The 25,826-nt window shown below is 33.5% G+C and overlaps 1 protein-coding gene across 2 annotated transcripts in view; it reads left to right on the forward strand.

The window, feature by feature from the left end:
• ACSS3 (acyl-CoA synthetase short chain family member 3) overlaps window positions 1-25,826 on the forward strand; it is a 156,084-nt gene that overhangs the window by 36,226 nt on the left and 94,032 nt on the right. Inside the window, exons 3-5 of one of the 2 annotated variants that reach the window (XM_011374858.2) lie at window positions 15,519-15,707; window positions 19,338-19,472; window positions 22,850-22,990. In XM_011374858.2, the coding sequence (XP_011373160.1) occupies window positions 15,519-15,707; window positions 19,338-19,472; window positions 22,850-22,990 (465 nt within the window). The remainder of the gene's footprint in view (window positions 1-15,518; window positions 15,708-19,337; window positions 19,473-22,849; window positions 22,991-25,826) is intronic. The other variant, XM_011374866.2, reaches the window with a different exon arrangement.

The following is a 25,826-nucleotide window of genomic DNA, read 5'->3' on the forward strand; positions in this document are numbered from 1 at the left end:
TATATGTATATATATACACACACATATATAGTATACATTTTTAGAAATTCCTACATTGAATTTATTTTTCTCCATATCTAATTTTCTTTTGAATTTACCTCTGTATATGGTAAGTTTGTCTTATTTATATTCTAACAATTATACATTTTTATGTATTCACTAAATAAGAATGTAACCTCCCTAAAGGTCATTTGAGAAATTTTCACGAATATATGTATATAGGGAAATTGATGAAACGCAGTGTGTGCTAAATATTTCTGATTTAATTTAAATTGAAAGTGTCTATTATCTCTACTAAAGGTAATTTTTGGAAATATAATTATGGCAGTGGTTGTAATTATGAAGGTTGAATAATTTAGAAGAGAAAATTACTCTGAAATCAAGGGTCATGTCCCATGAGAAGCCCTCCTGCCAACCTCTGCCCTTTAGAATGCTCTCTTCAAAGTATGAATTTCATCTTCTCAGAAATATGTCAGGGTGAGATAATATGATTTTCCTTTGTCACATTATCAGTATTTCCTTAAGCAAAAAACCTAAAATGTAAAAACAAGATGATACAGAAATTAAGTCTTTTCAGTGGTTGCCTTGTTGAGGGAGAAAGATACAACTGTGCCTATTCACAGTTTTCTTAAATGTCCTAAATAAGCAGTAAAAACTTCATTTGTGTTACAGTCAACTCCATTGAAAACTGTCTCTTTAAGGTAAATTACCTTTTTCTGCTTGGTAACTAGGTGAATGATGTTGGTGTGAGATTAACTTTACAGCAGTTCATGTATGTTTTTTCCTAGCATGTGCTTTTGTAAACTTTTATTGAAACATAATTCATTTTCTAATTAGTACACAGATCATAAGTATAAAGCTCGTTAGACTTTCACAAATAGAACATGCCCACGCAACCAGAGACGGAATATTCCCAGCCCCCCCCAGAAACTCTTATAATATTTCCTTTTAGTCGTTTCTCCCCCAGCCCTCACATGATTGTATCCAGACAGCAGAACAACATCCATGACGAAATTTACCTGCATTTGAGCTATATATAAGTTGAATAATAGGATGTCCTCTTTTGCATCTCGCATTATTTACTCAACTTTTTGTTAGTGAGATTTATTTCATTGCAAGAGGTTGTGGTATGGTCATTTGGGTAATGACTAGTTTGGGGCAATTACAAATAATACTGCCATACTTATGTTTGTGCACTGATTTTGGTGAGAATATGTATGCATTTGTTTTGGGAATGTGCTTTGGAGTGAGATGGCTGGTTCATGAAATATGTGCATGTTCAGCTTGAGTAGATAGTGCCAAACAATTTTCCATAGTTGTTGTACCAATTTATGTCCTACTTGTGGTATATGAGAGTGCCAGTTGTCAACATTTGGTATTGAGAATCTCAAGTCTTCTCAGTTTGGCCTTTCTGGTGAAGGTGTAGTGATATTGCATTGTGGTTTCAAGTTGCTTTTCCCTAATGGCAAATGAAGTTGAACTTATTTTCCTGTGCTTCTTGGTCATATGTTCTACTTTTCAAAAGGGCCCGTTCAAATCTTTTGCCCGTTTATTTTTCTATTGGACTGTTACCATGTTAGCAAGCTTTGGCAAAGACGTTCCCACAAAGAGAATACCTTATCAATATCTAAAAAACTTAAGAAAAAAGTAATGAAGGTCCTTTAGTGCAAGCGTTGATGAGTTAAATGTTTTTGAAAATCTAAAGCTGAGAAAATAGTCTCCCCTGTTTTACATATAATTAATGATACAATTTATACTCTACTAGTCTCTACTAGTATTTCTTTGGAAGAAAACTTGGAAGCGAATGTCCTTTAGTTGAATAACTTAAAGCAGAAACATAAGCCCCAGTGTTTAAGGCTGGAAACGATCTACTGAAGATGATGCTTTGTTAGTACTTTTATTATCATTAAAAGGCTCTAGTTATGTTGATTATGAGTGGTCTGGCTCCACCCCATTTTCCTGTAAGTCTCATTATTTTTCTGAGCTATTTTGTACAATGCATAATGCATTATAGCAGAACCACTTGTATTTAATTTGAAATTGAAGATGAGCATATATATATATATATATGTATACCAACTACTGATTTAAATTTTTATCAAAATTATAACTAGAAACTTGTTTTGAATAACTTTTAGACAATAAAATTTAAGTAAAATTTAAGTTAGATTCTGAGAGTACTCCCTGTAAATAAAATAAATATTAGACCAATGTAACAGATAATATAGGAAGGAATGAATTAAATAAGAAAACAACACTTAAGTATTTCCTAGCTTCCTTTTTTCCATGTTCAAAACTAAAAATGTCTCAAGATAATTTTTACATCAGTCCAAATAGCAATATTATAACCTTTTGAATTTTCTCAGCCAGATTTTTAGAGAGATACATTGTTTCTGAGATCGATTTACTGTTTGAAGTGTAAACTTACTTCTTTGCATCTCCCCTAATTCCAGAAGCTATTTCACCATGCTTTGAAGTCTGGAATACTTTACTTGTACTTTCTCCATGCACAGTTCATTTCTGTTTTTTATTTTACTTATTAGTGTACTTGCATTATTAGTGTACCTACACGTTAGTGTACCTCCCAACCAGAGTGAAAATTCCTTGAGGATAGCAATAACATTATATTTTCTTTATTTAATTTAGCTACACCATGCTTAATACAAGCCTCACAGCATAAGCTCATGTTATATGCTGAATGAATTCATGAGAACATTCAATAAGTCATTCATTAAAAAGTAAATACAAATATAATTTTTGTCTATGAGAAATAATTATTTCCAAAAATATTACTTGTCTCCTCTACATTGTGATTTTTTTTCCTGGGGAAGTTTTATTTTTTGATAAGGTGAAAATCTTGTTTTAATGCACTGTCCATTGGGTTTATATACTGACTTATCTAAAGCTCTTCTTAAATTTGCCTTACTTGGCCAATCTTAGAAACCTGGAAATCTGGTACATGGCTTTTATTTTTACATATGTTTAATTTATTTTTATCATTCATTGATAGGTTCTTAATTAGATAATTTGTCTCATCTTCAGGGTGGCTAAACTCTGATCTTTTATAAAGTTAACAAACTCAGTAAATTACCTACTTTGAATTTAATTTCTTGCACTGGAATGATGATAGGGTAAAATTTATTTATTTATTCAAAACATACTTTTAAGACACCTAATATATATCAGGCACTACTGTGGACACCATGGATTACAGTAGTGAACGATATAGTCTTTGCCCATAGGAAGATTGCACTTTAATTGGAGAGATACGTTATGAATAAAAATATAGTACAATATAAGTGAAAAAAATAATACAGTAGAAGTGAAGAAAAATATAAAGCTACAGAATGACTTGGGCTGCCATTTTAGCTAGATTTGTCAGGGAACACTACTTGTTGCGAGATGACCCAGTGACATAGACCCTGTGTGAACACTTGTGTGACAGTTGTATCAGGCAAAGCCCCTGAAGCAAGAATGGACTTGGGTCACTGGTGAGAGCCAGGAGGCCAGTGATAAGAGGAGAGTGGTGGAAGATGATGTTGGGAGAGTGTCCAGGAGTCAGATTATATAGGACCTTGCAGGCCATGGTAAAGACTATGTTTTATTCCAAGTGTGATGGGAAGCTCCTGAATTTTATTCTAAGTATAATAGGAAACTCTATGTTTTTAAAAGAATAACTTTGGCTTCTCTGAAGAAGAAAAGACATGACTATAGTGGGCAAGATTGGACACCTGGAGATGGTAAATGGTTCAAAAGAGAAATGAATAGGCACCACTTAACTTAAATCCCCTTAATAATAGCAGCATTTGCATGTATGTGGGCAGTTAAAAGATAGAATGTGGATTGTACCAGGTGGAAGCTATTCCATGTATGTGTCTTATCTTGGATCTCTGACTATACCTACTAGCTTTGAAAAAAGACTGATTCAGCCTACCATAGAGTAGCCACCTATAAATCCCCATCATTCACAGTGTTTTTAATCTTGCACTCCAAGAGAAGGCTTCTGTATAATTTTCAAGTAGAATCCTAGAAAGATAGACTATTTCTTGTAAGTGCATTAGTTCCCTTTCTTTCAGTTACATTAAAGAAATACTTGGATGATTTTTGTCAGTAAAAAGTTGCCTAATAACTGATATAATACTTTTCAAAAAATTTTCTTAAATGTTAGGTTAAAGGCTAAGCTGCTAAAACAAAGATACTCAATAATATAGTGGCTTGAAATTTAAAATGCATTTCTCATCCAGAATTGATGAGGTTCAGTTGGTATGATCCAGATGAAATCTTACTGTCCCTTTATCTCCTAGTTCAGCAGTACCCAACCTTTTTGGCACCAGATACCAGTGCTCCAATGAGAATCTAATGTCTGATGATCTGAGGTGGAGCTAGCTCTGTCGAGCAGCTGCAAATACAGATAAAACTTTGCTTACTGGCCTGCTGCTCACCTCTTGTTGTACGGCCCAGTTCCTAACAGACTGTGGACCGGTACTGTCGCGAACTGCACGACTAGAAGGTTAACCTGAGGAGGGGGCGGCGATGGAGGATTAAGAAAAACACAGAGACATAATATAGGAAAAGCTGGGGTCAGGTGGGACACTGCACTCTGATGGAGATACAATGACCCTGAGGCAAGCGCAGCACATTTATTATATACACCTAAAGGTCAAGGAGAGGGTGGGAGTCTTCTTCTTGGGACTTGAAACTTGCTGGCAACAATAATCTCCCGAAGGCCTGTCTGTACCTGCTGGTTATCTGTGCTAAACCACAAGCAGCCGTCTGTTCTTTGTTTGCTTCTCTGCCCTTGGCAGAATGCAACATAGTCGGGCATGGCTTTACCAATACTTCGGCCATGGGTCAGTCTCAGATCTGGCTCTACATGGTACCAGTCTGAAGTCTAGGGGTTAGGAACCCCTGCCCTAGTTCATTGCACTTTTTTTCATCTTTGAAGCAGAAGCAAAGGCACATGTATCCCCACCCATGGGATGGCATAAGAGGATGCAAAGAATCAGATATGCTGTTTTAAGGCCCTTACACCAAATGTCATACACCTCCCTGCACATTCCATTTGTCCATCAGCTGCAAGGAAGTCTGGGAAATCCCATGTAGCTGGATGAATTTTGATGGAAAATTGGGAGCTTCTACCACAAATATTCTTATATTTTATAGGTAAAATAAATGCCAGATTGTACATATAAATAATTGTAACCTGTTAATGTCAATAAATAATGAGTCCTGGGAAACAAATAACAAATATTTTTAGCTAAAAATAAAGTTTCATAGTATGCTAGAGATAAAGAAGGAAGACATATTCAATGATCTGTATGCCTCAGACATATATTGAATGCTATAGTGTATTGCTTATTGTATTAGGCAGTGAGGTCAAAAAGATGAATAAGACATGGTTCCTGCGTTCAAATAGTTCATAGTTTGCCTGGTGAGAAAAAGACAAAAATAGATGAGTGATAAAATAGCCAGAAAGCTTTGTGCATTTGTAGCACAGAGGAAGAAGGGACCAACTTGGCCCTGAAAGGTCAGAGAAGGTTTTGCTGAGGAGGTAATGTGTTAGCTAAGTCATGAAAGAAAGATAGATATAAGTGCTGCAGGCATAGTTGGTCTCGCTGCAGGTGTCCCTGAAGTCTATATCAGACGTGTATATTTAGGAGTTGGAGATGACATCTTTATTGATGAAGGCATGCACTCTGAAGACAACTGACTGTCTTTGTTGGCTGAAGTTCTAGGCTTGCAGGATAAATTTAAATAGGAAACAAAATGGGAAGATTATCGAAGAGTAGAGGAAGGAGGCAGTTGTTAAATTCAAGGAAGAACAGAAAAGAAAAAGAAAAAAATATGTTCCTACAAGTGAAAGTGTGGTTGTTAACAATTATTCTTTTATCTGTTGACTGACACGTGCACCTTTCTTTATGTAGTCAGCAACTTTAGGACAGCTGTGAATGCATCAACTTTCAGTTTCTGACCTTCGATAATGTATGAAACTATGAAATTATTTGACCTGACATAATTTTCATAGCAAGTAGAGGGTAAAGCTAATTAACATAAATTGAAGACAGTGAGTGTGGTTCAAGTGATGTAAATAAGGATATGAGGATAGAATCATATTTTGAGGGTATGAAACAAAATAATTTTCATATAAAACTTTTTGAAATCAATAAATATGTAGATATGGGAAGTGATGCTATTAACATTATTTTAATTCATTTGGCAGTTTTATTCTCACGTTTGTGCACTTTGTAATAGTTAAGTAAAATAAATTTGAATAAATCAATGAAAGGTTACATTTGATAGAATTATTGTCAAGATTCGAGATCTGGGGGAAATTGATTATTCATTTTCTCATGCCATACTTGATTTAAGATAATTTTCTTTCCATTACAAAACTGAATTACATTAACTTTATCATGTATAGTTTTTATGGGAAATTTGATCTATTTATGAATATTTATGATAAATTCTTGGCATGTGTGATGATCTATGTTTGTTTTGTTTATTAGTTGCTAGTCAGTGCATTATGTTTGTGAATTTTTCATTTAAAAAATATGTATGGCTCCTTTTGTAATGTTAATGCTATTGGAACAGACCCAACTATTGCAATGATCTCATGTCCTTGTACCACTCTTAGGTTTTTAAGAAGTTCTCTGTGAGCCTTTTGTATATATTGATTGATTTCCAGGATGTATTGACCAACAAAACCATAATGGTTAACAGAAACATAACGGAATGCTGGGAAGTGCGTCTGATGTATCTGATGTCGTTGTGTTTTATGTAATGTCTGTAAAAATGCCGGGGTATTTGTTTAATTAAAGCTTTGATTAAGTAATCAGTGCAGAATTGTTCTAAATGATACAAGGTTCCTGTTGACATCTCTTGATCTTTTTATATTTACCTTTCTTTAGAAGAAGAAAGAAATCAAAGAAACCATTTTTCCTCTCAAAATTGTGAGACATACAAACACTTTATAAAGGAAAAACATTCTTATATACTTTAAGTATGGACTGAAATTATTTTTATTTTAATGTACAGTTAAAACTAGGCCTTGATATTTTCTTTAAGCTCGTTACATATACAAAGCCTTATCTGATTTATGAACAGAATAAAAGCAAATCTACAAAGTCAGTCAAGCTCAAATTTACAATGTTAGTTTTATATAGTGAGTGATGTTTTGTTGGAACTGAATGTCTTATTACAAAGTGCTTGTGGTTCTGAGTGCTGTGGCTCTAGGTCCTTTGAATTTGGCAACATATTTCTTGTGATGCCTCAGATCTTTTGTCACCGTAGTTCTGAACTTTCATAAAACTTTTTATTATAAAATACACCATGACATCATCTGGCCTTTACTTACATGAGATTATAAAAACAAATACAAAAAATGCAGTGAAATTGCTTGAGTGCTCAAATAATTCAGAATTTGCAGTATTTATTTTTAAAATTGTCATCAAAATGAAAACACAAAATTTAAAAATTCTCATAGAGAACTCATGGACCTTGAGCATACCTCCATAGCCCCCAGTTTGAGAAACACTACATTAAACAATTTATTAGATAAAGTGAGAGGAATTTGACTTTAATTTACAACATGAGTTAATGGTATTTAAAAAATATATTCTCCATTAGTCATTTAATGTGATGTTCATAGCAGCCACACAGCAATTGTTTCAAAATAATAACTTTTACATTTTGCATGTATAAGCAAATATGTAGGGAAATAATTACCACAGTCTTTATGTTTTTTTGAAGGAATATAGCCATATCTAGGTGACTTATTTAAATTTGTACTGAATTGGATGATCTTTATTAATAGAATATATTAGATTCCTTACCTTTTAAAACATAAATTTGCAAAACATTGCATGTTAACCACATTGTGCTAGATCTTTTAGATATCTACATAAAGATGTGAATGCAAAATTGTGATAAATGACTTCTCTAGTCGTTAAATTTTCTGTTTCATTTTAGTCCAGGTGGGTTATATTTTTAAAAATGTAATAAAACTTGCTTCAGTACTTGGAATATTCTCTTTAGAAACACTCTAGGAAACATACAGAAAGTAATCAACTTTGAATTGAGCTATATTTTAAAAATTCATTTGAGAACTCTTTAATTGGAATTTGTACTGTATTTCTCCATCTGTCTATGAATGGTACTTTTCTGAGTGCTGTTTACAATGCAATCTAGCCACCAAACTGCTTAGCACACAAATTAGCTGCAATGCAGTGCATTAGCAAAGAAAAATAATAAAGATAATATTCTTGCAATGCTCATAATTGAAAATACAATGAATACAAATTTAAAATAATTGGAAATACTGGTGCTAGAGAAAAGCAGGTTCAGTAAGAGGAAAGTGTAGAGATAGATAGAGACCAATGAAGAATTTTTGAGAAGTCTTTCTGAGCATTTTAAAGAGTTGTAGAAGTTGATGTTACCTTGGAGGCGGCAAGTGGAGGTAGTCTGTGAGAAAGAGATTGCCTGAGGTGGTGGGAAAGGTGAGCCTTGGGGTGAGCAGTGGAGGGGAAGGGGGACATCATAGTGTAATTTTCCAAGGACAAAAGAAGGACATTGTGAAGAGGGTCAGCTGGAAACAGATGCATGAAGGAGTTCTAGATTTCGGCTTTTTTGGTAGATGGAAGGTGGGGAAAGGGTAAAGAACATATATAAATTGGGGCTCATAACTTTCAGAGTATCTATTTTCAACCTCTGGTCTTCTTACACAATGCAACAAAACCACATTATGGGACAGTTTGCATTTTTAGACACGGTATCCATTTAACTACAATGGTTTTAAATGGTTTTGACTTTGTGTGGTCACTACCTAAAGGTCCATTTTGTTTTCACCTTTCTGTTTATCCTGATTAGATTCTTGTTTAATAACACAACCCTGTTGTTGATATCTTCACTGTCTTGCACATTATTTTTCCGTCTCACCTCTGTGGCAGAACTCCAGATGTGGATCAATCTAATTCTTTACTATCTTCACTCCTGTATCTTAATATGTTGAATCCTGTTAGAGAAAAATCACATAACAACAGATATGGGTTTACTATAAATTCATGGTTTCCAGTATCCACAGGACTTCAATACTGAATTTTAATATTTTCTTGAGCATTTATTTAATAAGTTTTGTCCTCTGCCCTCTAAATGTTAAACTTTTGACTTTTCCACTTCCATGTCTTATATTTAACAGGGAACATTAATTCAAGCCTAGAATCCAACTTTTTGAACAGCATCACTTTCCAGCTAGTTGATAAAATCAAAACCTGGACACATTCTTAAACTTCCCTCCTTCTGCTACTTCCTTGCATCCATCAATCACCAATCCCTATGTAGTCTACTCTAAGTAGTTCTCAAATCATATCATTTATTTTTATCTCCATTGCCACGATCCTATTTCTTGCAATGATCATTGCACTGTAAGAATATGGAAAGTGCCTTCTTCTAAAGAGGACTTAACACTTGTGAATTATTACATTGTTCTTAGGATAAATCTAAACTTAACAGGGCTTAACAAAGCTCTAAATGATATGTGATACTCTGTCTCTTTATACTTTCCAGCCCATCTCACAACCGTCTTCACCCTGAATTCTGAACTTCCATTCTGTCCATTTTGAACTTCTTTTATTTTCTCAGGCAAATGCCTGATTTAAATAACGAATACCATGAGAATTAGGAACTTTGGCAGAAACTATCAAATGAATAAAAGCATGAGGAAATCATTATTACTCAACTATTAGAATAGAAAGATGTTAAAATGGTAAAAAAGTGGAGGCAATCATTATTCTTTTCTTTCTGTTTACATGCACTTTCTTTTTTGTTACATACACTTTTGTCTTGTCGTGTGTTCATGATAGACATCAATTACATTTATCATTCTTTTAGACCTTGGACTTCTTGATGGTAGGATATTTTCTCTGTCAACAATGGCCTGTTAGGTAGAAACACTATTTTAAAATTAACAAGGCGTTTCTTTCAAGATGTGATAAATTCTAATGATCTACTTGTAAGTCACAACGTATGAATATTAAAGAAATGGAAGGGTATATTCAATGACAAGTCTCTGAGCACATATGCCTAGAAAAATGTAAGATCGAACTAATTTTCTATGAAACATAGTTTGAAAATCCTATTAGTCTTGAAAGTACACATATTATTGAAATTACAATTATTTTGAGTCTACCATAAATGTATTAAACAATTCTCTATTTCATTTTGCTTGCAAACACATAATCTTAAAATGACCAAATATTGATTGAAACTCACTTGCGAAGAAAATGGAAATGAGAAAAATGATTATTCTGAGTAAAGACATTTACTCCTTCATTTGGAGAAAAGTTATATGAGAAGTATGTTAGTAAGTATGAAGTATGTTTTCTAGCCCACTGGCAGATAACTGTTTTGAACAGAGGATTTTACAATTTTTCTTCCAAAACTTAGTAGAATCCATTTTTAAATATGAAATATATTTTCCTCTGTGTTTTAGATAATAATAATAAATTCTACTCTTGAATATAAGTGGTACACTTTTATCTTTTGAGGAAAGATTTATCTTCTTTTATTAATATCATCCCTACTTTCCTGCTATTGAAAGGCCTATCTCATAATTGAATTGATTTAGTATAGTATATTTAAATGAAAATTATCTCAATGTCATACCCAATAAATTGTCACTTAAAAAAAATTACATTTCTAGAAGCTTCTTATGCGATATGAAACTATTGATATTCCTGAAAGTTTCCCTTTCAAAAAACTTACTTTTAGTATCATTTCAGATCTTCAGCAGTTTTAGTATAACTGGTTCTTTTTGCAAGTATTTACCTGGATGCATAGTTGGTGTATGACTAAAAGAATAATCTATTCAATAGAAATTTTTATTTTTTTTTGGTATTTCTCTATGTCTGTACAAGTAAAAAAACCAAAAATGTGTGTATGGTATGTGTTTGTACACAAGTACAAGATTAACTTAATATATTTAAATGTAAAATGCTGGTATTTTAGGTAATTGTCTCTTTCTATGGGAAATTTGTGTATTCTGAAGAACAAATTACTTATTCCTAATTTTAGTAAATTTCTCAGTTAGTATACTTGGCTTTTAAATCAGTTATGTTTTCTGTGATTGATTAGACTAGAATTTGCTGTGTAACGTCATTTAGCTTGAAAATGTTTTCTCTTTGTCTTTTCTTTCATATAATTTTCTTTGACATGGACGTGAGGTTGCCCATGATTGTTATCTTTTTGCCAAAATTTGGACACCAACACTATCTTTGTTGTTCAAACTGATTTTCTTTAGATGGACACACTTGCTGTTTGTGAAGCAAGTGCTAATATACTCCATAGAACATAGTTTTTGGTCAATTTCAGCTGTTTAGATCTGTCAGGATCATTTGGTCATGAAATTATACTAATCCTCAGACTGCTTTTGAATGAAGATTTTCCAGAATGAATACATAAAATATTTATGGAAATCTTTTTCATTATTTATACTAACATGTTTTCATTATGTAATTCTAAAATTTAAAGTTTTACTTGTATCTCAACCAAATGTGTGTCATATATAAACCAAATATATATGTATACCATTTTACATTACATGAATATCAGTTGTTGCATTTTCTTATTTTATCATTACTATTTATATATGCTGTTTTTTTCCCTAGATTCCAAATTACTTTGCTTTAAGGACCATGTCTTCCTTAGTTTAGCTTCTGCAGACTCGACCTCAGTATAAGACATATAGCAGATACTATACAAATCGAATCAATGACAGGATACTTATATTTTAAAATGACTTTAAATTAGTACCAACATAATGGTTAATTCGTGTAATTTTAGTGGGAGGAAGCAATGTTGTGTCTAAATAAGTGTATACATTCGTTGTGTTTCTTCAGGCTTACATAACATCTCAGTTATCCTCATGCGAGCAGTGTGGCATGGCTTGACCATGACTGCGTGGGATATATTGCCCTTGACGTCAGAATGAAACCCAAATTTGGTGGTATACGCCTGATATAACACTATCAAATCATTGATAAATTAAAACACAATTTTAAGAAGGTGCAAAAATGAATATGGAATGGATTAATGGCACACGATTTAACTTTAGTTGAAAAACAATAGGTTATAAAGGTATACATTAAAATATTTTCTCTTTGGATAATAATAGAAATTAAAAATCCATACTCAGACATCTATACTAAGATAAGAATATATATAGAACATTGAATAAAAATAATATTTTCCTTCTCTCAATAATTTTTCATTTGAAGTCAATAAAAACAAGATGAACCCTTAAATAGCAATCAGCAAATAGTCTTTTGTGTTGGAATTTCATAGCCCTTTATTTGAGTTATTATAAACTTTTAGGTGACTGAGATTTCTAGATTTTTCCTCTTATCTCTCACTGTTGCTTACACTTATCTTCGAAATGATTTTATTTGCCTCTGGGACAAGACTATTATGTGTTCTGCTCTGGGGCTCCCATACTGACCAATTCTAGATTTAATAATAAGGACTATTTTTAATGAAGCATTCTTAAATATTTTAATATTGAATCAATGTCCATTTATTTTTTTCTTGCTGTGAGCTAACGTTTTTCATAAGCCTATTTATTTGAAGTCTCATCAGAAACATATATATGTATATATATATATATTTATACACATATTCATGTGTATATATTAAATTTAGAAGTTACAATGCACAATTTTACTGGTGTGACATTTGGTTCTGGAAAGTATTGAAAAATGATTTTTCTCTACTGATCATGTAATTTTGCCTTCAGAGCATCTATCAAAACATTGAGGAGTAGCTGCAAGAAGCAAGGTTGAGGTGGGCCAAATGTACACCATCTAGTGGTTGTATAGATCCGATGCAGCCTAATTTGACTGCAGTTTGTTTTCAGGACTGCGGTGAACAACTAGGATACCTACAGGAGCCAAGCAAACAATATAAAATAGAAGTGGGTGGGAGAAAAATCAGTTATTGGCATATATCACATTCTATGGTTACGGAACTGTAGTATAAGTACATTACATAAATGGATGTAGACAAATATATTTTAAACTCAGAATGGCAAGAAAAATGCTTTGTGATAAATAGCCCCAGTGAATGGTGTGGTCTGTGGCAAGCCAAGCAATTGATCATCAGGTTCCATTGATTATTGTCATTCAAGGACTCAAATCCAGTGTTGCTAGACCTTCTAATTTTTCAAGAGAACCTGGGAATCTGGATTTGTATATAAAACTTCTAATTTTAATATGTTGGCTCATTTTTTAACGATGTGCTATGGCCCTAACTTAAGTACATCTTGTGGTCACATTAGGCCATTTTGAGATCAAGGTCTTGAATTTGTTAATTTTATTTCTTTCAGAAGACAGAAAAATTTGGGGCATCTTTCAGCAACATTGTGAAGTGAGACTGGAATGTAAAGTTACTGAGTCATTGCTAGATGGGGTCTCATTGAAGATTATTTTTATTTGCAACTAGACACTATCAAGATGCTGACATTATTGCTGTAAACAAGACAAACTCTCGCCATTGGTCTCTCCCAGTGCTATACCTTAAATGGTACACCCAGTAACATGATCACAGAGCACGGGCACACTCTGCAGGATTGCACACCAAGTTGTTTGGATATGACTTTCCAGTATTTATTTTGGTTCTTAAAGTCCATGTAGAATTTAAGTTCATGATTTATATTACTCTGGTGTATCTTTCTTGTAACTTTCTGCAGGGCAGCTTTATGTTCTTAAAAAATAGCACTAAATTATGGTTTGCAATATAGGAAAGAATAAAACCCTGATACAGTGTTTGTTTGTTTCTTTCACCAGCTTCCTTAACCTTGACCACAGCTTTCCCCATCTGCACAGAGGAAGGGAATGAAGAGAAAAAGTAATAAGAATGATCAGGATTCAGAATCTTTTGAACTTTTTCAAAAAGTAGGAGAGGCAGAGTGAAATGAAAGGCACTGCAAATAGCCATGTGTCCTAATTTCTTCTCTCAGGTGTCCTCTCTTTATTATCTTGAGCAGTCATGTTCAAAGGCAAGCCACAGTCCTTCCAGCTGTCCACCAGATTCCTTCAGACCCTGAGTTCTCTCACTCCATCTACAACCACCTTCTCACTTGTTCTTTCTGTTTCAGATCCCCTGGTCTCCCCGCTGTTCCCCAGTTACATCACATGTGATCCCCCTCACGCCTTTGTACTGGTGTTCTCTCTGCCTGAAACAGTATATCACAGATATTCACTTATTCTCAACTTTCTACATGTCTTTGTTAAAATGTCACTTTCTTAGTGAGGTCTACCCTAATGTACCACTGAGAATTATGTCCCCTGCACCCCTAATACCCTCTACTTTGCTCTATTCCCATTCCCTGACAGCATTAATTACCTTTAACGTAATACGTAATTTACTTATTATGTTTATTGTAAGTATTTCCTCTTCTAAAACATAAATACTCTGAGGATAGAGATCTTTGTTTTGTTTCGTTTATTGTTATTTCAGAAAACAGTGTCTGGCATATAAGGCACTAAATATATGTATTTTTAAATGAAAGAATGTCTAACTTCTTATTCATTTAGATCTGGGCATATTTCCCATAGCTTTCTGTAATTGCCCGTGAAAGGTTTCTTGCAACAAATTGTGTCTTATGGGCTTATAATCTATTTTGTCTTTATTACTAGAAATTGCAAGAACACAAGTTAAGAGGAAAGAGATATTTGTATGATTGGTCTCCAAAACACACGTTAAAAAGAAGTTTGTATGTTTGGTTTCAATATAGAGGGCAATCACTTTGTATAGAAAATTAGTATAAAAAACTATAAAGAAAAATTGGCATAAAGCAGTAAAAAGGGCAAGAATATTAGGTCAAAAGACCTGTGATTATATCCTGGTTACACCACTTACTAGCTCTCTCACCTCTGGTTAGTTAGTTATTTTTTTCTGAGCCTCAGTTACCTTATCTTTAAAATAATAATAATAATAATAATAATAATAATAATAATAATAATAAATTATGTCTTTTTATCTTATAAGTGTCTAATGGTATGTTTTCTTTCTTAATACATTCTTGTTTCCTTCAACAATTAACCCAATGTTTCTCTAAATTTATAATTACTTTTGATTGTACTATTCATGTGACAGTTCTACTTTTTAGAATAAAAGCTCTGCAAGGACACATCTGTGTCTTTGTTTTTCGATGTCATGTTTTCAACTCTAAAGATGATATACGACACATAACAGTTGCTCAATAAATATGTTGTTGAATAAATAATTCAGCAAATTTAAGCCATGAATTTCATAAGGTATAATAATAGTAAGTTGGTTTATAGTCAGTTATTATAATAGAGATGTCTGTTATTATTGTGATTGTCTAAACCTTTACCATCATCATCATCATCATCAAATATGTGTTACTCAGGCTTTTTTAATCCACTACCAAGAGGATTAAAAATTACCTTAGAAATTTAGTGAAATAACACAGAAAACACTTTGCTGATCTAATGATTTTGTTCTAGGTCTCTAAGCTGGCTGGTGTTTTGGTCAAGCACGGTGTCAAGAAAGGTGACACTGTGGTCATCTACATGCCCATGATCCCACAGGCAATATATACCATGCTTTCATGTGCAAGGATAGGAGCCATCCATAGTCTTATTTTTGGGGGATTTGCATCCAAAGAACTAAGTAGTCGCATTGATCATGCAAAGGTAAGTGCTTCATTTGGGGGAAATCAAGCAGTAGCTATGTATGGTATAGCCATATTTGAAGATGGATCATCCAAGAGTGATTTGTACTTATTAGATCCTCCTTTCAAATAGGGTACTTAAAATGTGCTTTTTCTTTGGCACATATCAAGTAACTAAAAATTTATTTTTGAGTCAGTCCTATGTGAAAGACATCTTGCTAGGTGCTGTGAGAAATATAAAATATAATGCCTTTTAAGTTAGCTTGCTATATATTTCAGTGCATGAGACAAGTAAAATAACTAATAACTAATTTATTCAACATGTTATTTATTAGGCTCCCCACTATGTGCCTGGGACTGAAGTAGGAACAGGAAAATAAATTATACTTGTCAAATAGATGGGACACATAACAGATTTTATAATCTACATACTGCCAGGAATGGTTAAGAGGGGTTGTCAGGAACAGGTGGAGTTACATGTCTAAATGGGGTACTAAAATAACAAACTTGATAAAGCCGTTATAAAATATCATTGCGATGTTGAATTTAATACACTTAGCACAATGCCTGTCCTAGAGTACTCATTAAAAAAAAAAAAGTTAGCTATTCTTATTCAATGAATTTAGAGCAGGGATCAACAAACATTTTTCTGTATGTTACCTGATAGTAAATATTTTAGGCATTGCAAGTTATATGATTTCTATTGCAGCTACTCATCTGTGTTGTTGTAGCACAAAAGCAGCTTTAGTTGCTACAGAAAGGAAGGGCATAGCAATGTTCCAGTAAATCTTTATGGAAACATGGTGTAGGCAGGGTGTTGTTCTCAACCGTAGTTTGCAGATCCCTGATTTAGAGGAAGGAGTGGGTTTAGTTGGGTGGCCAAAGAAGGCTTCCCGAAGGACATGAGATTTGAGTTAGCTCTTGGCTAAGATTCAGCTAGCTGAGGAGAATGACATCATGGGATCCCAAAGGTGAGGAAAAGAAGATGAGTCTAGCTTTAGAGGCAGGAAAGGGTAAAATTCATTTGGAGGCCAGTGAATAAACCTATGTGATTGAAGAGGGAGAGAAGAGAAGGTGAGCTTGCAAAGGCAGTTTATGTCTGGACTGGATTCTGTAGACCTTGACCAGTCACAGTTTTTGAGCAGATGAGTGTTATGTTTTAAGCAATGTTAAGAGGAAGCAAGTCTTGTGATATGATATGAGTGGGAGAGAGGCTAGAGGCTGGAATAAAAACCTTTGGTAGATGGTCTGTTTGTGAAGCTATGGGCAATATGCTGGAGAGTAATAGCAGTGGGAAGATCAAGGGAAGGAGTGTTATGAGTAAGAGATGATTGATCTTTAAAATTTTATAATCCCAAGATGAGATATTCTTAATGCAGAAGGAACTAATATATATTGAAGGCCCCCTGGGTGATAGGCATAGAGTGAGGTTTTGTATGTCTGACTTCATCTGGGATAAATGAATTATTAGAATTAGAAGCTGGTTTGTGGACTAACTAACTGGCTGTATTAATTTTTTTCATTATGATTTGTTTTTTCTCTTTCTTTTATCAACATGTTGCATTAGTGCTTTTGAAAAGAAATCTGGGGGGAGGTGTCAATCAATCATTGCCCTGCAAATAAATGTACAGTTGGGGACTTGTCCAAGGAAGGTATAGACTCCAGTTTTTTAGCTACAGAAATTCTAAACACCATTTAAATACAGGTATAAGATGTATTATTTTCTCTTTGTAAAATTTTATATAATGTGGAATAATTGAGATATATAAAAAAATAAAAATTTATAAAACTTATGCTATACCACTGGAGGTGTTTTTATCTAACACACATGCACACACATCTTTTTAAAGGAGTTTAGGCAATAAGTGCATATTGTTATGGGCAAGACCATTGACTGGGGCGAGTTAAAGGCAAGAAGATAGAGATGCGTGTCTGAGAAATTTGGATATATTTAATAGTTGAAATCAGGGATGATTTTGATGTCATGATTTTCAATTAAATAGACTAAAGAAAAGAGTTTTATTTTTTAACAGAAGAAGATAGGAAGAATATATTCTAACAAGTCAGTCTAGACCAAATGAAACCTCCAATCAAACGCTAGTGGAAATGTGAAAGGGATTATTTTTCTAGAGGAAGAGTCTCATTTTGACTTTATTAAATTATTCAAGCTTTGATATATTCTCTATATATTTTTAATTTGTAATGTAACTTAATTTATTCAGAGTTCTAATCTTAGGGAATGTTATCCAGAGTTATTTTTGTAAGTATTACGGATATTACAGTGTGAGTTATATTCAAATGTCTGACCTTTAAAACATAACAAGAGGAAATAAGACTTTTTTCTTTTCTTTCTTTTCCCCCTCCCTTTCAAAAGGCAGATTGATATAGTGGAAAGAGTAAGTTTCTGTAATCAGACAGAATGGACCTCTTTCTCATTCCATCACTTATAACCTGGGGCAAGCTAGGTAACTGCACTTCGCCTCAGCTCCATGAATATTAAATGATATTCAAAAAGCAGAAAGCACTATATATGCATATATTTGGCATAATATAAACCTTCCCTAGATGTAATGTATTGTAACCAGAAATCAGAATTCAGGAATAGATACACTATCTCGAATAGATTATCTGTCTCCTGAATAATTTATTATCTGTCTCCTTTGCTTTGGATTTCTTGGTGAAGAAACCATGTATTTAAGAGAATAAAGATATGTTTGTTTCTGCAAATTAATGAGAATTGTGGTTCAGCTCCACAAATATTTATTGAGAGCTTATGGTATGGCAAGCGTTGTACCAGGCATAAGAAGCACAGAGATAAATAAGATCCAGATTTGGCTTTGGAGAGCTTCTTGAGCAAGGGAGGGGATGAAAGAGTATTTTGATCATAGTGAGACATCCGAGGCCTGCCCACAGTGCAATTTCCCTAACTTCTTCTGCCCCTCAGGGACGCCTTTTGGCTATACCTGTGTACGCCATGAAGACTAGCAAGTCATCAGAGTGCCGAATGTATCTTAATGACAGGAGCAGGTTGAGGCTTTGTGGGGCCTGAAACTTAAATTTTTGGGGGCCCTTTTAAGAAAAATAGGACAAAATTACAAATAAAATATTTGGTGAAAATAAATATGTCTTTAGAATGAGAAAAGAATCATTAATTATTGGAGATTTGGGTCCCATCCTTCCACGGTCTCTAGGCATTAAAGCAAAGATGCTTAAATAAAAAACCTTAAAAATGCTTCCTGATAGCCCCTGTGGCTGGCCTTCCCCACCTAGGGAAATGCTACAATGTCAACAACAGCTGACTGTTACAGGGGCTCTGCAAGTGATGGCCCCTACGCTTGCATTTTACTGGTTCATGGCAAATCTACCTGGCTCAATGAATACTTTGAAAAGTATTTTTTAACAGCTTACACTTATTAGCCAAAAGCATATTGACATGTAATTTTGAACAAGTGAGATTTATATGGAAGAGATTAGGTCTATAACACTTAAAAGGGGTTTATTGGTTTTCAGGCCATTTATTCAATAGAGAACAAAATTATTCAAATATTTATTTTGAAATGTTAAACTGCCTGTCTGCACTTAAAATATTGTGATTGCCTTAATTAGGATTGTTAAGTGTTCTCAATTATTTGTTTATTTATTTTAATTGTAGCCCAAGGTGGTTGTCACAGCATCATTTGGCATTGAACCTGGAAGGAGGGTAGAATACATACCACTTCTAGAAGAAGCGCTGAGAATAGGACAACACAAACCAGATAAAGTCCTCATTTATAATCGTCCAAATATGGTAATCTGTATACTGATTTAGTTCTTGCTTATAGTGATGTGCTAAGGATGATTTTAGTTTTGATTATTTGAAACAAACCTTTGATTTATAAACCATTAAATATACTTCCTGAACGTCATTATTTTTTGGCAAAAAAAAAAAAAATTAGATATGAATGATATTTTCTCTTTATGAAAAACTAGCTTAAGTACAAAGATTGAAACACAGAAATACCCACAAGATTAATGAATTGGATTCTATGTATAGTCTACTGTGTCATTTATTAATTGAAATTATAACGATAGTAATTATAGTACTAGCATACACTTACCATATGACTTTTAAGATACTCTACTAATGGATAATTTAAAATATCTTCCTAATAACTCTGTGACCTAGGTGATAGTATTATTTCTACTTTAAAGAAGAAGAATCCAATGAATAAGGTGATAAACTTGCTCAGCTTCTAGTGTCAGGATCATGATCTGACTGTGTACACTCTGACTGCCTGCTTAGTGTCTAAATTATCCTGCCTTGTGGAGAGGTGTGATTAATTTGTATGTAAAATACCTTTTAAAAACTTTAGAAGAAGTATTTAGTCCGGAAATAAAAACTATATTTAGGAAAACAAAATATGAATATTCTAAACAGATACATTACTCTATGATCTATGAAGAAGGAAAAAGCAGTATACTACACCAATGAATATATTTTACAGTGCTTTTCTTAGTAAATTGGATCTAATGTTCACCTCATTTCTACGTTCAAGCAAGTATATAGTTATTTATAGTGGGACTAACTTGGGTTTCTAGCAGTTTAAAATTTTTTGCAGAAGAAAAATTATAAGAGTACAAAGAATTATATATAATTTTGCAGAATTCTTGAGAGCTTAGCTGCAGAAAATGCTTAAATGACAAAATATAAGAACAGAAAGCATTAAAACTATGTCATTTTGATCACCACCTAGCAATTCCCATTACTAGATTAAATTCCCGTGTAAAGTTTCAGTAGTCTGCGGTTCATGAACCGCTACACTCAATGATTTTAATATTCTTACTGTCTCAAAGAAGGATTTTAAGTTTCTTTCAGATGACCTCAAACATATTTATAAAAAAGGTTTGTTGTCATTAATTCAGAGAATGCAAAGTCAGCAAGAAAGGCTTTGGGTGAGAAAAGATTGGAGGAAGGGTAGGAACACATATATACAAAAGTGTTTATGTGAGTATGTGTGTGCTGTTCACGCAAATATGAAATGTAGAATTTGTAAAGAACTTATGCCAGGCCCGATGCTAAGTATTTTCATATACTTATTTAATTCTCACAAACCAGTAAAGTAGTTGCTATTACTGGCCTCATTTTACAAATGAAGAAACTGAGTCATGGAGAGGTCATAGCCCAAAGCCACAGCTAATAAGTGGTGAAGCCAAGATTTGAACTCCAATTAAACAATCTTTAACCAATAAGATATGTGTGGTTTCTTTCACTTTCTAACACACTGACTATGGATATAAATGTTACCCATTCAGATTTTTCTGATGCAAATCTCTTCTCGTTCCTCTTTATAGATGGAGATCCACTCCCTCTACCCCTCTCCCATAACTGGCTCACTTTCTCTTCTTTTCTCTTTCTCTTAAGAACTTTTCTTCTATTTTGACTTATCTTTATTTTAGATGAGGGCTTTAGATGTCTCATCCTTCATATTAAACCTGCTGTTTAGATGGTAATTAAGCCCAGTGGGCTGGCTTTGCTCTGACTTCAGAGAGACACATATGGAGTCTCTTCTTAACAACCTGATTGCCACTTCTAAGCCTCATGCTAGCAATGACAGAATCAATGGAATATCACAGCAGTCAACTGTAGTGCTCTCCCAATATTGCCTTTTAAAAATGATAACAACGAGGCAGGACATGTCTATGGAAATAAATGTATTTTATGTAAAAGCTAATGTTGAATTTTTTCCTCTCTTCCTTTCACCAAATCTTTTATACACATGTCTTACCCTGAAAAATAACCATTCATTCACGTCCTCATTTCATTCATCTATAATTATTTTTGTGATGATTCAGTTGACATTTTTAATTGTGCAGTGTGATGACTTTTTTATAGGTTTGTAATTTTGATGATAAAGGCTTAATAATTTGAAGTTAGTTATGTTTATCTGATACATAAAAACAAATGAAAATATACAATTTCGTCACAGTTAATCATTTTTATTTATCTAAGTGGCATATCTAGGGCTTATCAGAGTGAGTCTGGAGAAGTCTAAAACTTCATCTTCCTGAAAGTCAACTCAGATTGTTATCTATCGACGTGTTTATTCATGTAGGCATTGTATTTGTGATATTATACTGAAGTATTAATTTGTTAATGTAATATTTAAATATATGACCATTTTTTACAACCCTGATTAATACATCAAGGAGCCCGAAAAATGGAAATGGCCTGGGTTTTCTAAATCTCTCAGAGTCTCTGGGCTTAGCATTACCTTGATGAAATGAATGGTTACATATATTCTTCATATGGATATTACTTTCTCTGAGGAATGTGTAGTTTTGCCTGGTGCCTATACTAACAAGTTCACCAACTATAAACTTTCTGATGTGTCATCTTTAGCTTAGTTAGCATTTCATAAAATAACTAGACATGTACTATGTCTTACCTCTACTTAAATGGATGTAACTCCTCATTAGAATAATTTTTCCATAAGCCACTTCCTTATTCTTCACCTATCTGGCTTATTTCACTAGCACCATTTTTAAAGAGGTCTGTCTACCTTCTTTTAAGGTGTATCTGTCTAACTCATGACTCTGTTATAAATTTTACAACACACAGCTTGGTTCTAGGAATAAAAAAAAACATTTTTATGATACTAATCAGTGACCTAGATGGAGGAAAACTTGGATAGCATTTTAAATATGTTACATGCTCTCATTATTTTTTGAAACTTATTTTTCTTCTTGAAAAAGCAGATTTCTCCTCCACTCCTGAAAATAATTTAACATCATCTCATTTCCAAAGGTGGCTACAGTATTACTCCTAAATGGCCTTTGTATGAAGATAAATTTTAATGGGTAGTTGACATTTCATTGTGAAGACAGTTGTTCTAAAGTGAAAGAAATAGGTTATGAAAAATAGAAATTAGTTTATAAAGTTAATAGTATACATATATTTATGGAGACATGTACCTCAGTTAATCATTAAATTGTTGGACTTTCTTTGAACGTTTGCCTTAACTCATGACCCTGAAATATTTAGTCATAAATCTGATGTTTAGCGGCATATAGAAAGCTTGGATTTTCTGTCAGATGTTCAGACTAATACAGATTTAGCTATTCTCCATTGTTCTCTGGGTTTGATCTCCTTTGTTCAGTTCATATTCCTACTTTTTTGTTCTGCAGGAGACAGTTCCTTTGGCTCCAGGTCGTGACCTTGATTGGGATGAAGAGATGGCAAAAGCACAGTCACATGATTGTGTTCCTGTTCTTTCGGAACATCCGCTGTATATTCTTTACACATCTGGAACAACAGGGTTGCCAAAGGTATTCACTCCCTGAGGGATAGCTATGTCTATCGGCAGATTTCTTTTGCACTGAGAATATTTGATTACTGATTGAAAATGTTGCAGAATATACCTTGATGTTTAGACTTAGGTACTTTATATCTTAAAGAAATGTTGTGTTTAAATATTGAAAAGTATTAATTATATTTAAGGTCAAGTGCTTTGCATCCATGTCTTCTAAAATCTTCACTTATATCAGCACTATACAATTGTTTGATAAGTTACTAAAATTAATAGATATTTCACTGAATATCAGCTGGCTTAATAAAATTTTATGAAAACATTATAAATGAAATATTTTTTAAATTGAGGTATAACTTTCATACACTACGGAATTGATTTTTGATCTAAGGGAATTCAATTCTTTGTTATAAATGCAAGTTTGAGAATTGGTCTAGACAGTTTGAACAACAGGCAATTTATCCAGGGTATTGAACTCTTTGATTTGCAGCACTGAAAACACTCAAGGATTTTAGAATCTGCTTACCATGAAAGGTATTTTCACAGAACAAAGTTAAAAGCATCAATATTTATGAAGGTGTCAGATAACAAACAAATTCCACTTTTGCCTGCTATCTTCAAATAAAACTGTTTCTTCATACGATTTCAAAAAGGCTTGCAATATTATATTCCTGTTCATCTTTGGGGCTTCGATATTCAGTGAATCACAGAATTTTAGTAAGGGAAGGCACTTTCACAATCACGTCCTGGAGAGCAGTGTCCTCTTTATTAATATTAGATCTCTGCATCATCACAGTACCAAAAACATTATTGGTTCATAATTTTAAAAAAAGAAAATTAAGATGTTCCATATAAAATTCACTTGTTTGTGAAAAAGAAAACATTTGGTAGTAGAATATAATGTAGCTCAAGAGAGAAGATGTTTTATCACATTTTAGTGCACCATCATGCTTTGTATGTAGTTGGTGCTCAAATTTTTGTTGAGTGTGTAAGTAAATAAATAAATGCATATACGTAAAGATATTTGTGGCATTGTAGAATTAAAACCTTATGATTTTTTTCCCCCCAAAACAACTCTGGTTATCTAAAAAATAAGTATTTGTTATATTGAAAACTCTAAGATTTGTTTAACTAGTCCAAATGATCTGCTGGACACAATCCTTATCCTCCACTTTTTGTAATTCCACATTATGCACTAGCCACATAGAGTTCAAATGAACGCTTGGTTGTAAAATAAGAGAGGACTCAGTGTGTGGGAATTTCATATGAAAGTATCAACATGAGAGGAAACCCTTGACCCTGAAAACATAGTATAACCTAAAAAAACAACAAAAGAAAAAAGACAAACAACAACAACAACAACAACAACAAATAACAACAAAAAAACTACCCCCAAGCAAAGAAAGTTATTTTATCTCCTTAAAAGCCTAAAGGAATCTTATAAAAACATTTGCATCAACTCAAGATTTTAATCACTCTGAAATTCACTGTGGCCTGTATGGGGATCTGTGAGGGAGGATCAGACATTTGTCAGAAACTCAAAACTTACTCAGCCTGTGTGGTAGAAAGAAAATGAAATAGTACAGAGAGCACTGAATCTAAACAGTGGTGGTTCCAAATAAATATCCTAGCTATTCCAGGTTTTCTCTGAGTCTAGAAGTTATCTTCTGGATTCTTAAATACTCAAACTGAAGATTGTTTGAAGATTTAATCATTCTCATCTTTGTACTAATGTACCATACTGAAGATGATCTATTTCAATAGATTGGAGAGGGCTTTAATGCTTTGGCGATCTCGTCACGTTGAATTCAGCTCAATTCAGTATACAAGCATCGAGTGTGCATTCTGAAAGAGATAAAAATATGACTAAACCACTGTCTCTCAATCTAATGGGGTTGAAATATATGTATAAACACAGATAATGCAAGGTAGACTGGTGCTTATTCTAAGAGAACAAAGCTCGCTGTCTCTCTCTCTCTCTCTCTCTCTCTCTCTCTCTTTCTCTCTTTCTCTCTTTCTCTCAAAAGAGGAGATTCAATGGTATCTGAAGGATTAAATTCAATTAATTTAACAAATATTACTGAGCATACAAATATGTGTCTGGCTCTTATTTTAGAAGTTTATATTCAATAGCTGGGACACAGGCACTAAATAAATAAGAGCTATGTAATATATGATAAGTGTTATGAGGAAAAGTAAAGCAGATGGGGAAAAAAAAAGTAAAGAGTGATGGGATGGGAAGAGTGGGAGTGCTGTTCACTCAGGAAAAACTCTTGATCAGATGACACTTGAAGGATGAATAGAACTTCTTCATAGAGTGACATCACAGCGGGGAGGACATTCCAGGTAGAGTGGGTCAGCATAAGCGAACAAAGGAGTGTGTAAGGAAGGTTCTAAAATGGCTAGTGCACATGGTGCAAGGGAAGAAGAAATGGCTAGATATGTAGGCAGGAGCCAAACGCTTAAAATTTCACCAAAAAGTTTATGTTATATTCTGTATGTAATGGGTGGAAGGCACTAATGCTTCTTAAGGAGAGAAAAATATAAAGGAAGATAACCATGCAACATTTTATTGGAAAGATAGGCAAGTATATACAATGGAGGAAAGAATATTAGTTTTCAGGCTGTTTAATTAGTTTAGAACTTTACTTAGGACAGCACACTGAGAAGGAGGAATCAGGTTTGGTTCAAGTTTAGGAGTGAGGCAAAGGAGGAGTCCAAGACTTTGAACCTGAGAACATGGAAAGATGGTTTTGAATATTTACTGAAATAGAAACACAGGAGGATGGTTTAGGGCTGGAGAAACTGAGCATTTTTAATAGATTGGGTATGATGTGTCTTTGGGATATGCCTAG

Source organism: Pteropus vampyrus, unplaced genomic scaffold (assembly GCF_000151845.1).
Source record: "Pteropus vampyrus isolate Shadow unplaced genomic scaffold, Pvam_2.0 Scaffold9, whole genome shotgun sequence".
Classification (NCBI taxonomy): Eukaryota; Metazoa; Chordata; class Mammalia; order Chiroptera; family Pteropodidae; genus Pteropus; species Pteropus vampyrus.